Raw genomic sequence first — 13,010 nt, 5'->3', positions numbered from 1 at the left:
GACCAAGCCCAGCTGTCCCATGTAGCCTGAGCCACCCTCCAGTGCCTTGAGCAGTCTCCCTGCATACCCAGCAAGGCCAAATTGACAAACATGTCCATGTTGTGGAGGGCTGCCAGGTCCTTTGGCACAGTGTGAAGGTTTGGATGTGCCAGATCTACTCTCTCCTCCACGCAGGGTCACCAATGAAGCCTGTTCAAAGCAGTGGGCTACCTGTGCTGAAGAGGGCTCAGCCTGCCCTCCCTGAGGCAGGTGTCACCTCTGACAGTGGCACCACTCCTGCAAATGAAGGATTGCACCCAGGCTCACAGCCCTGCCCAGGGACCCATCACCGTTCAGCCCTGTTTACTCACAGTGGTTATCAGCGTGACCTGGGAACAACTCCAAGGTCCTCTTGTGGGCATCCTCCTCCTCAGGGCTCATGTCTTCTACCTTCCACTGGCTGGGCACCCTGAAGAAGCTGCTGCAGCTCCCGTAGGCACAGCACTGGTAGGCGTAGGGCATCTCCAGGACTCTGCATAGAGGAAAGCAGAACTTTAGGGTGTGTCCCCTGCATGACCTGACTCTCCACTGCTTTGCACTTTTTGCTTAGTTCCTTCAGTTGTTCAAAGCTGAAGCTCATCTATACAGAGTCACAAAATATTCTGAGCTGGAAGGGACCCACAAGGATCATCATATCCAGCTCTGAAGTGAATGGCCCCTACAGGGATCACACCCACAACATTGGTGCTTTTAGCACTGTACTCTAACCAGCTGAGCTAACCTCAGAGTCAGAAAAATATGGAACCCTCCACGAATTTCTGTGATGTCCCTGTGCAGAAGCCATGCTGATCCTCTCTGTATCCTTCCAGTTTTGGAACCTGTGCTGCTGACATGACAAAAGCTGGTCTGTATGGTGATGGTTACAGTGGAGAGGGACTTTGGTAAAGGATTCCATGCAGGACAGGGTGTGGACCCAGGGCAGTCCATGGTGTCTCTGCACTGATCCACTTTTGTTGCTTAAGACACTGTCAGTCAATAGAATATTGCCAAAAAAACATGTTTGGAGACTGCTCTAAAGTTCCCAGATAGTTCCTTGTCCTGGTTCCAGCCAGAACAGGGTTAATTTTTGCAATAGGTGTCAGGGAGCATGGCCAGAACCCAGAGGTTACTCTGTACCATCTTACTCATTGTTGGGTGCTGGGGGAAAGGAGAAAATGTGATGGGGGAGCCATCTGGTATTCATTTGTTGTTGGGGGCTTTCCATGTAAATAACTTTCTTTTCTTATACTTTTTGTCATTAATATTGTTGCTGTTACTGTTTGTGTCTTATCTCATTGCTGTTTCCAGTAAATTGTTCTTATCTCAACCCATGATCTTGGCCTTTTGGGCCTCTGGTTGGGGAGGAGTGAGTGGTGCGTGGTTTTAGCTGCAATACTAAATTGGAGAATACCTGAACCACCACACTCCTAAAAGCCCTTCTGCTGTTCTCCTGAGAATAAACTAGCCCCTCTCTCCAATATGCAATGTACAGTCTTCAATTTTTACCTCAAGACCATGTTTTTCCAGGCATCCTTTCTTTCCTTCAAGGGGAGAGGCTTCCCTAGAGCAAGGCTCCCCTTGCTTGTTGTTGAGGGCACCTTCAAACTCCAGTTCCTGGAGTCCCAGCTCAGGCAGGGAATTCTCAGGTGTCCCAAGTGAAGCAAGTTATTTAAATATGTCTGATTTCTACTTGAAAGTTGAATTGTTAGTTGCTAATTATAGCATGTATTACAAGCTTAATTCAACAGCAGCTGAGCATCATCTGGATGCAATATCAGGCTGGCTGTCAGCAGCTGCATTTTTGGTTTTGCTGGAAGTTAGGGAGACTGCTGATGAAGGCAAAGGAATCCCAGGTTTTCCAGACAATTAAGGTCCTCTAACAAAATCAGTAAATATGGTAAAACTCTATATTCTAAAAATATGCTTTTGTTTTATGTTCCCAAACATTTCTGGCTAAGCCCCGGGAGGGTCTGGAAACTGTATACAAGCTCGTTTCCTGTTATAAGCTCCAAATTAGATCCTATTATTGAAAGGTGGTAGGGAGGTGCAGATCCTCCCAGCAAGGCTAAGAACTGCTCTCAGATGACTCCTCCAGAGGTTTGCCCCACGAGTAAGGCTACTTAATGGCAGTACCCCAAAATTCAGGGAATGATAATGGGTCCATTGCCTGGCGTGGTTCACTGAAGCACTGCTGCAGGATCAGTTTCTCTGGTACAAATCCAAACCAGCTCAAGGGATGCCAGTGGGACTAATTTAGAGGAGAAACACCCTGGAAGTGCTGAACTTGACCCACCCTGCACAAGGGACTGTTGGAGTGGGTCTGGAGGAGACCACAGAGATGCTCCAAGGGCTGGAGCCCCTCTGTTCTGGAGCCAGCCTGGAGAGATGAGGGTGTTCACCTGGAGAAGGGACAGCTCCAGGGAGAGCTCAGAGCCCCTTACAGTGCCTAGAGGATCTTGGCACTTGTGAGGGTCCAGCTTGAGTCCTGTGTCCAGTTCTGGATCCCTCACTTCAAGGAAAACATTGAGGGGCTGGAGTCAGTCCAGAAAAGGGAAATGGAGCTGGAGAAGGGTCTGGAGAGTAAATAATATAGAGAATGGCTGAGGGGGCTCAGCCTGGAGAAAAGGAAGCTCCCCCCATCAGCAGGGCCCTTCTCACACCCTACACCTGATGATTGTAACAAGGTGGGGGTTGGTCTCTTCTCCTGGGCACTAAGCAGCAGGGAGAGAGGGAATGGCCTCAAACGACACCATGTTGGAACCAGGAGGAATTCCTTCAAGGAAGGGCTTGTTAGACATTGGAAAGGGGTGCCCAGGGAGGTGGTAGAGCCCCCATCCCAGGAGGAGTTCAGGGAACAACTGGATGTTGCACTCAGTGCTCTGGGCTGGGTGACAAGGATGGGATTGGGCACAGGTTGGACTCGATGATCTCGAGGTCTTTTCCAACAGTAATAATTCTCTAATTCTGTGGTTCTGTGAAGAAATCTAGAGAGGAACTTTGGACAAGCGTCTGGAGGGACAGAACAAGGAATCCTCATTTGCTACTGGAAAGGGCAGGGCTAGATACTGTGAAGGCTAGGATACAGGCTAGGATACAGGCTAGGGATACTGTGAAGGAATTGTACCCTGTGAGGGTGGTGAGGCCCTGGCACAGAGTGCCCAGAGCAGCTGTGGCTGCCCCATCCCTGGGAGTGTTCAAGGGGAGGCTGGAGGTGCTTGGAGCACCCTGGGGTGGTGGAAGGTGTCCCTGCCCATGGCAGGGGCTGGAACAGGATGAGCTTTGATGTTTCTTTCCAAACCAAACCATTCTATTGTTCTATGATCTTGGATGTAGAAAACTCTCCAAAAGCTTCTGGAATCTCCTGTTATTTGGAAAGCAGTCATGCAGCAGATCCCAGCTATGGGTTAAAAAAGTCAGAAGAGAGAGCCCTGCAGGCACCACTGCTGAGGCAGCCTGAAGGGAGAGCTCCCCTCTTTTCCTCAGGCCTGTGTTGGTGCAGTGGCCTGTGACCCCAGCCCTGTGTGTGTAAAATGGAGAAGCTCCAGGTTTGGGAACCCATCCTGGATGAGTGGGAGCATCAGCTCATGCATTCTTGGCTTGAAGGGAACTCCCTGGGACACCAAGAAAGAGGTGACCTCATCTGAGAGGAATTGGTGTTCTCTGGACCATGGGTATGTAAGCTTGAGGGCAGGTGCCACACTGAGACCCAGGAGCCAAGGAGGGCCAGGAAAGTCTGAGCCTGCAGCTCAGCTCTCTGCTGTGAGCCTTTTGCAGCCTCTTCTTGATCAGTTTGACCCCTTCGGGCTCCTCATTAATCCATAACAGACACTACATGGCCACACAAGCAGAGTTTATGGAAGAAAACCTGGATGTCATTAGGTGGGACTGCTTCTGGGAATGTTTTCCATTGAGAGGAGCCCTGAGCTTGGCCTGCTCCACACTTTCCACTTGTGTGTGTGTTTGGGGTGGGGGTGGTGGCCTGGGAGCACATCTCTGCTCTCCCGTGGAACATATTAAAGATGAGATGTGTTAGCAGCAGATGGATCTTCCTCTACTCATGGGCCTGGAAGCATGGAGAAAACACGAGATGGGCAAAGAGAGCAGCAGGCTGAGTGCTGTAAGCAAATAGAGCTGTGCTGAGCACTAGAAGTGAAAGAGCCAAGACTCCAATACCTCATTTTGGGGAAGCTCTCCTTGGTGAAGGGCTCAGAGAGGGCTGGGTTGCCTTGGAGCTTCAGATGGGTCAGTCCAGCCAGGCCATCCAGGGGCAGCGTGACCAGCTGGTTGTCAGTCAAGTCCCTGGTGAGGGGAAAGCAGAGAGGGAGACCACGGTCAGGACTCTGCTGCCAGTGGTATCTCAGCCAAGCACTGCCTCAATTGCCGCCTTGATCTGAGGCTGAAATGGGGCTGGGTGCTGCACTGGGGCCAGGAGCCTCTGGAGATAAACACTGCAGTCCCTGGGAAAATGGGGACTGGGGTTAGTGGCCATGCTGAAGGCTCTGGGTGCTACCTCCCTTGCTGTGCACATAGGTGCCCCACAGATCTCTTCCTCCATTGTAGGTCAGGAATGACTACAGATTTTATGGGCTGCAGATCCCAGCCCATAAAATACCCAAGAGGTTTAGGGAGTGTGCTGAGAACTGGGGACCCTCCAGAGCCAGCAGAGATGGTCTGAGTGACTCCTGCAGAAACAGCTCATCATACTGGTCTTCCTCAAAGGCATCTAAGGTGGCTATGAAAGCATCAGGAAATGCAGGTTTAAGTGTTCAGGGTGAGAGCATCTTGAAGATGGCCCCTCCTGCAGTTCATCATCCCTTTATTAATAGGAAACCTTGGGATTTGTTCTGTCCACATCAGTGCTGAGACATGCACCTCAACACATCAGCCTCCCAGCATCTAAATCCCAGGTGTTCTAGTAGCCCAGGGAGTCAGCCTGAGGTCCTCAGTTACCTCTATCCATGATCCACTGAGAAAGAAATATCCCTGCCACTTACAGCTTGGTGAGGGAGTGCAGGGTCACAAAGGCTTCTGGGTGAATAAACTGGATGGAATTCCAACTGAGGTCTCTGCAAGGCAAGGACACAGCAGTAAGAAGAGAGCAGAGCAGGGCAGTGAAGCTGCTGATGCTGCCCTGGCCAAAGGCCCTGGTGGGAGCACATGTGGGATCTGTAGACCCTTGGTCACCAGCAATTTCTGTTCCGTTGCAGCTCCCCACAGACAAGTCTGGGTCTGTATGTGGGTGCTTTCTAACAGAGGGCATGAGAGTTTGCCTTGCAGGAGCTCCTCTGCTGACACCAATGGGAAAGGACCAATGGAAAAGGTTCTTTTCTGGCTTCATTTCTGTAAATTTGGGAATTTTATGGCAACATGCCAAACAGGTCATACCCTAGTGCCAGAGCATCCCCAGTGCAGTCACAGTGCTGGGTGCAGCTAGGGCCAGGGGTCTGGGGAAGGTGATTTTAGAATATTTCCTGCCATGCACAGGTGTTTTGGATTCACTGAGTCCCCTCAATAATCTCTGCCTCCATCCAAGCGAGAAGGCTCCAATCCCTCTGTCACCAGTGTAGAGGAAAACAGCAAACTGGGACACATTTCTTGCCCTAAGGCTGACTACAGGACAACCTTCCTCTCTCCAGCTCTAAGGGAGCCAAGATACCTGCTCAGATGTGTGGGACCTTGGGTGGGATGAATCCTTTCCACAGGGACCAGAACATACCCAAAGGTGATGCCACAGCTTGCTCAGCTGTGTGTGTGACTGGGCTGGGGCAGCATGCTGATGTTTCCCTGAGTGTCTGCAGTGTCACCTGTCACACCTCAGTTCTCTTGGGCAGCTGTACCCGTGGTGCATGTGACACTCAGGGGATCCCAGGAACACTGGGCTGTTCAATGGCACTCACGTTGCTGCACCGTGGGAAAAGATTTAATGGGATTTAGTTCACTTCCTAGCACAACAACAAATAAAGACTGTCAGGGCTCTTCCCAGATGTCACAGAGCCAATTGTGCCCTTCAGGGCCTTGCCAGCTCTCCGAGGTGCCAAGCACTTGGGAGGTCACTCTGTGTGTGGGGGAAGTGCCTGCTTGGGTGCACTTGGTACACGGAACACTTCTGAGTTGTGGGGAAGAACTTTCAGACCAAAGGGGATGCTCTGCATGGGCGCTGCAGGAGTGCATGGCCCAGGAGCAGCCTGTGTGGGACAGGGGCTGCTGGGGCTTAGGTACACCGGGGTGAATCCTGCCCTGAGCTCCTGCTGGAGTTCAGATCTGTCTGTGATGTGGGCTCTGCCTCGGCAGGGCAGCAACGCCTGGTGAGAGCGCGTGGGGTGCAGGCATGAGGGGGAGGTGACGAGGGGAGTCTGCAGGCACGGGGCAGGCCAAAGAATGGTTTGTGCCCTCTTCTTTCCTAAGGCAGAATGAAAAAAGGACTCCACAGAAAAACCTCCCAGCAGAGACAGAGGCAGGCTGGGAGCTTCCCCCAGCCCACCTGAGCTGACAGTGTCCCCTCCCCAGCGTGAGCCCAGCAGGTCCCCTGGCAGGCAATACTTGCATGGAGCGCAGGGCCACCAGCTGCACAAAGGTGTCTGCTCTGATCTCCTGGATCTTGTTGTGCTGGAGACCACTGTGAAAACAGAAACTGCTCTGAGCAGAGAGCTGAGGGCAGCGTTCCTATGTTGTGGAGGTCTTTGTCCCAGTGCAGCAGACTGTCACTGTGGAAGTTGCTGTGCTTGGGAGACCTACCCTTATTTCAAGAGTTAAACAGGATGAGCAGCAAAACATGCCAAAGCCATCGTCTCCTACAGGCAGCTCCAGGGCTCAGCCAGCCTCTGCTTTTGGTGTTATCATGATTCAGTAAAGAACTGTCGATGTGCAGTTGCCAAAGTTGCCCTGTTAACCCCAAATCCACACCGGTTTCCCACACTGCTCTGCCCAAACTGCTTTTTCCAAGGGAAAGCTGAGAGCTTGGAGCCAATGATCAGCAACCAGCCCTGTGTGACCCTTCAGGAAGGACCATGTGGTGCTGCCCTTTGCCTTAGTGAGGATGAAGGTTTGAGGGCTGAAGGTATCTCAGTGTTTCATGAAGCAAAATCTTGATGTCTTGTAGAAACCACTGTTCACATCTGCACATGAAGTGCCTCAGCCCTCCACATCTCGTTTCCAGCTCCTTCATCCCCTGGGGAAGGGGAAAGAGCAGGGTGAGGGTTCACAAAGACTCTGCTGATTGACCTACACATTCCCCACATGCCCAAGAGACATCCTGCTCCAACTGTGCACCTTGTGGGAAAGGTTCAGTTCCTCAGTTTTGTTTTTCCTAATGTGAAACAGTGGTGAATACTTGTTAAGATTCCTGCAGAATGCCCAGCATGAATTCCCAGACCCGCAGAAGCAGTGTCCCCCCATCTATGACCTTCTGCAAGGGGAGACAGCCACTGCCTGGTGCTCCACCTGCAGCAGCTCCCTGGGCATTTTTCAGGTCGTTAGCCTGCCTTTAGACTCAAAAACGATCTCATTTCACACAAGGATCCTCATGTGCTGGCTGTAATGTGCTGGCCACATGCTCCTGTTCCAAAGGTGGGCACTTGTGCTGCTCCCTTGGTGTCCCAGGCTGGCACTGCTCCTGCCTCTAGCCAAGATTTCACCTGGGGGCCACTGGAAGATCTGGGCACGAATTTGGGGATCTCACTGATAGGAAGAGGTGGAGTTTGGGCAGAAGGGGTATTGGAGCAAGGCTGAGAAAAATAATTTAGGGGTGTTTAGCTGTGAGGCATCACCTGTGTGGTGCAGGTAAAGGTCTGCACACCAGCAGACACAGCAGAGCGAGGGCACACCTGAGCTGTTTGTGGTGGTTGTACCACCAGGCATCACCAGACTTGTTTCAAACCATCAGGAATGCTGATGCTTGGTGGGGATGGGCCTTACAGGACAATAACTTTGGGGTTAAGGGACCAAATACTCATTTTGATCCCTTAATAAAAATTTATAATAAATAATAAAACGATATTAATTTAAGGTATATAGGTATAATCTATTTGACTGCAGCAGCCAGAAACTGGGATTTAATGTGATTTTATATTAATGTTAAGTCTGAATTTGGCATATTAGAAATTTTTATAAGTAAGAAGGAGCTTAGGTAGAATGTGTGAAAGTACAGGTTTGAAGTTCTGAACATTTGTCTTTTTTTGGTGTACTTTCTATTTTTTCCAAATGTTTTCCTGGGGGTACTCTCACAGCTGCCACAAAAAGCAGCAGGGGCTGTGTACTCTCCTTTCCATGTAGTTTCACAGTGTTCTAATGTCCACTTTGCTAAGGCTGGATGAGCTGCTCTGACTATCCAGGCTGGGATACAGATAGTAGGGACAACCTCTCCTGTGTTGTTTGTTTTTTTTTTTTTTTAATGGGGATGCTGCTCCCATTCATCTGTTCTTCCAGGTAGCAGAATTCTGCAAAAAATCATGGAGTCTATCTTAATTTTTTTAAACAGTTTTTCTCAAAAAGACCAAGAACTTGTGTTCTATTTGAAGTGTAGGGCCAGGTCTCCAGACACTTTGAGCTGATTGTGAATAACTTTTTCTCAGAGCAACAGAAGTGCCTCTCAGAGCCTGGAGAGGACCCAGTTCAAGAGCTACACCTGAGGAAAGAATCCCCCTTCTCTCAGGAGGGCTGGCCCTGGGCAGGATGGATAGGAGCTGCTTTTTTTATAATGCCCAAGGCATGGGGCCCCTCCTTGAAGCAGAAGACATTTATAGTGGACATAAACCTCATTCTTGATTAGCTCATAGTGGGACTGGAGTTAGTGAATTCAGTGCTGTCACATCCTACTTCTGTTTGAAGTGTCTGGGACCTCTGAAAGGACCTGACTGAATTGAGCTCCTCTGCACAGGGAATGTGGTTTTATTCTGTATGTGCACAGGGGCGAAGCGTGGAGCTCTGGTCCATTTGCACTCCAAACAGTGAGTTACACTGCCCAACTTTCCCAGTGCTTAGGGAGTTCTCTGTGTGGGGGCTGCCCCTCTCCTCAAAGAAGCTTTTTCCCCAGAGCACAGCACAGACAAGGACATCTCCATACTCACAGCTCCTCCAGCTGCTGGCACCGATGGAAACTGGGCAGCTCCTCGATTTGGTTGTGTGACAGCTCTCTGCAGAGAAAGAATGAGACAGGAATGTTGGACATCAAAAGCTAGAGTCCCTGAGCCTCTCTTGGCAGGCAGGTACTGCTGGAGAGTGAGGTGACCTCAGCTCATCCTGCACAGCTCCACTTTTGGTACCCCAGGGAGTGGGATCTCCAGCCTGCTCCTGGTGCTGGCTCTGGGTGTCTCTGTGCAAGGAGGGGGTTGCCCCATGATTTACCCACTCACCCACTCCCAACCCAGCTCCCTGCAGCACAGCCTGTGGGCTTGATGCCTTCAGTTTTAGCTTTCATGTTTTTCAGATTCTGTGCTGCCCAGGGGTGTAGATCTGAGCCTCACATTCAGTGCCAGTAAGCTCTCTTCACAGAGCAGGGAGACAAAACAAATCCTTTTCCTGCTGAAGACCAAGGAGAACTTTCAGCCCAAAAGCACAAACAAGGGTGGACTGAAGGGAGAACAAGAAGGATGGGACCTCACAATCTGAAGCTGTAATTGGACAATTAAACCCCAATATGCAAATAGATCAAACTTATAAAAGTGTAAGATCTCATGACTGGTCCATTTTGTGACCATTCAAAGTCCACCCTGGGTGCAGCTTTGATCAGGCTCCTGTTCTGCCCAAGGTGTATCCTAAAGGCCTTTCAATAAATCCCTACTTTATTCTCTAGCTCTGTCCAGTCTCTGTTTCAGGTCAGCCTTCCCAAGGCATCAGGCTGATGGAGCTGCTTGTTCAGCTATGGTGGGCCTGTCCTCCCCAGCCTCAAGTCAGCTGTGAAACCGTCCCGTGCCACTTCTGCCATGCACAGCCCCGCTTTCTGTGGGCACAGCACAGACATATTTCTGCCAGAGCTCACAGAAGCTGCAGATGTGCCTGCAGAGCCTGGGGAGGTTTTGTCCAGCCAGGTTCTCTCCTACCTCCTGGCACAGCAACCCCACTGCCCATTGCCTGCTCCCCATTTAGCCTTTCCTGGCTTGCTCCCAAGGTTAGGGAAGGGGTTGTGGCATTGGCAGGGATTTGGTTCAGGACATTACAGACTTAAAAACCTCTGGTCCTTGTTCTTTCAAGTGCTGTCACTCCAAAGCAGTTTGCAGCAAACTTCTCTTCCCACTGGTGCATGGCCCAGTGTCATGTCAGCATCTAGAGCAGAGTGGCTTGATAGAGGAAAACCCACCCTGGCACGGCTTCATGAGAATTTATTGAAGCTGAAACAGGCTGGGTAAGGAGCAATGTTTAAACCCAGCTCTTTCCCCCACCAGCAGAGACTGGATTTGTGGTTGTTAAGGGAAATTTGCCCCAGGGTGCAGTTTTGTATGTGGTTTCTCTGCCGGCTTTCCAAATTCAGTTTCCACCTTTCTGCCAATAGATTGCTCCTAAAATATTTCAATTAATTTTTTTTTGCCAACCCACTCACCACCAGTTTTCCATGGTGGAGAGGAGGTGGGAGGGAAAAGCAAGCAAAAGGTTTGTGCTTGGCTCTGGAGGCTGTCACCCAGGATGGAGAAAGAGCCTTAGCATCAGTCACTTTTCCCTGGTCCCTGTGTCAATCCATGCTGTAGCTTAGCTAACAGTGCTGGGGGAGAACCAGCCCCAGGAGTTGTTTCTGGTTCCTCCAGAGTGGGGGTAACCAGGTGCAGCCCAGAATCCACAAACATAGCAACCTCAGTCACTCATGCTCTCCTGGGAACATACCAGGATGAAGGTGCTGATGGCACCAAGGGACTTCAGCTCTGCTCAGGGGAGTTTCACCTGTCTCTGCCTGGGAAGAAAGACAAATCTTCCAGAGCTCCAGGAGCATTTGGAGAGCTCTCTCAGGCACAGGGTGGGATTGTTGGGGTGTTCTGTGCAGAGCCAAGAGCTGGACTCGATGATCCTTGTGGGTCCCTTCCACGTCAGGATGTACCATGATTACATGAAATCTGTGCCCTGAGCAGGAGCTCTGGATAAAAGCAGCAGGATGATGCCAGGCTGCTGCCAAAGGCTGCCCTGCCTGTGTGTGCTGGGTGCAGCATGGGTGGCATCCCAGGATGGTCATGACCCTCGTGACCCTCTGTGACCCTCTGCCCCTCCATGGCTCTTACAGTCCCTGTGCAGGATCCTTGCAGAGAATCTACACTTTGGTGTGAGGCCGGAAATGCAGCTTGAACTGTGTCATCTATGGTCAGATGTGTCACAGCTCCTGTGGCTGCCAAGAGACAGGCAGAGAACCACAGGGTCTGTGGGGACAGGGGACCAAGGCATTCCAAAGGCAAGAGAGATGTAAACATGCACAAACATTGGCCCACACACTCTCCAAACCCTGAGAGCAATGCAATTAATGTCAGGAAAGTTCATGAGGGAAGAGGAGCAAGGAACAAGGTGGTGAGTCCCAATAAAGCTCTACCACATGGCGGGGGGTAGGCACAAAGAACAGGCTCTGCTGTGAGGGGTTGCAGTCTGATAACTTGCAAACATAAACAGAGATTTGGGACCCAACAGCCTGGGCCAATCCAAAGGCTGCACTTTCACAGCAAGTCATCCATTGAATTGGTCCAGATGTCTAAAGATGAGAGATCTTCCCTACAGGGACATCTGGAACTAAGAGCCTGTAATCTCCTAAGTTACAAATTGTCTTATTTTATTTTTATGTTTTACTCTTGTTTCCAATTTCCGTGATCAAGAATTCACTCCTGTCGCTTTCCTGGAACAAACTTGTTTTCTTTTTCAGCTTGCTTGTATAAAGACTGATGAGAGGCAAGCCTGCTGTTGCCCTAAGGCTGCAAACTTGTATAAATCTGGCTCATGACTCATTTCCTGAGGATGAAGTCCTTTGACTGCAAACATAGTTGAGGATCTCAGGAACTATGGGTGTGATTCCTGAGATGGTGCAAAACCTTTCTGAGATGTTGATGTACCAAGCTAAAGGAGAAAGCATGACCCCACCAGCATCACTCTGTGCCTGGCTAAAGCAGGCAGAGCCAAAGAAACACAGAAACTGGGCAAAAGCCTGATCTGGCGGTGCTGCCCCATGGGGAAATGTGGCCTTGTGGCCTCACAGGTCTCTGTGAGGTCAGAGCTGATCCCTCCTGGGATATGAACAGGATCCTTCCTCCAGATGATTGCACTTGCTGGAGCTCCAACTGCAGTAAGCCAAAGCTGGAGCAGAGGTGAAGGTGATTTCCCCCTTGTTTTTGGGCTATGAGTTTCAGCACAGCTGGGAGCTGTGAAATGCTGTGGCCATACTTACCCATCTCCTCTTGCACCCTCTCCACTCTCCTTGCAAGGGAGGGGACAGTTCCTACTGGTGCAGAGCAAGGAGAACATGCCTGGCTGCAGCCCTGAGACCAGAGCATCAGGCTGGGATGAAGCAGCAAGTTGAAGAACAAGCAGGAGCTCAAAGTAGTGATTAAGAAGGTGGTGATTTCTGCATGGAAAAGATGATGGGAACAAAAACCACAGGATGGTCTTCCACAGCTGGCCCTTTCCCTGAGCTAGACAAAAGGAAAGCCCTGTTCCTAAGGGTGTTTTTTAAGGACCAGGCAGGACAGAGGACACAGGTTACTCACAGGACTCGGAGGCTGGGCAGCTGCTGGCACATCCTTCTGGGGAGGAAATGGATCCCTGCCCGGGTCAAGGTCCTAGAGGGATGGAGGAGAGAGAAGAAATGATGTTGCTGACAGCCAGCACCAGACTCTGTGACCCAGAAGCCCAGCTGCCATCCCTGATAGTGGCAGGAGAGACAGTATCAGTAGGACAATAAAATACCTGGACAGGATGAAAAGCTGTTTTGGGAACAGGCACTGCTGCCGGACCTGGCTAAGGTGAATGTGCCTGTAAAGAGTTCTGGGCCACTGCTGAGTGCTGAATCCACAGCTGAATCCTTGGCCCTGTTG

The 13,010-nt window shown here is 50.7% G+C and overlaps 1 protein-coding gene and 1 non-coding gene across 2 annotated transcripts in view; both read right to left on the bottom strand.

Annotated features, from left to right (window-relative positions):
• Nucleotides 1–13,010, bottom strand: part of LGR6 (leucine rich repeat containing G protein-coupled receptor 6) — a 154,084-nt gene that overhangs the window by 10,100 nt on the left and 130,974 nt on the right. The window contains exons 11-16 of the mRNA XM_063418666.1: nucleotides 12,684–12,755; nucleotides 9,084–9,149; nucleotides 6,563–6,634; nucleotides 5,013–5,084; nucleotides 4,192–4,317; nucleotides 351–511 (exon numbers count right to left, since the gene is read on the bottom strand). Coding sequence (XP_063274736.1) covers nucleotides 351–511; nucleotides 4,192–4,317; nucleotides 5,013–5,084; nucleotides 6,563–6,634; nucleotides 9,084–9,149; nucleotides 12,684–12,755 — 569 coding nt within the window. The remainder of the gene's footprint in view (nucleotides 1–350; nucleotides 512–4,191; nucleotides 4,318–5,012; nucleotides 5,085–6,562; nucleotides 6,635–9,083; nucleotides 9,150–12,683; nucleotides 12,756–13,010) is intronic.
• LOC134561579 (U6 spliceosomal RNA) lies at nucleotides 772–875 on the bottom strand. The gene has a single exon (XR_010082949.1). It is a non-coding gene; the product is annotated as a U6 spliceosomal RNA (small nuclear RNA).

This window comes from Prinia subflava, chromosome 23 (genome assembly GCF_021018805.1).
Source record: "Prinia subflava isolate CZ2003 ecotype Zambia chromosome 23, Cam_Psub_1.2, whole genome shotgun sequence".
Classification (NCBI taxonomy): domain Eukaryota; kingdom Metazoa; phylum Chordata; class Aves; order Passeriformes; family Cisticolidae; genus Prinia; species Prinia subflava.
This window is presented reverse-complemented; position numbering and strand designations above follow the sequence as displayed.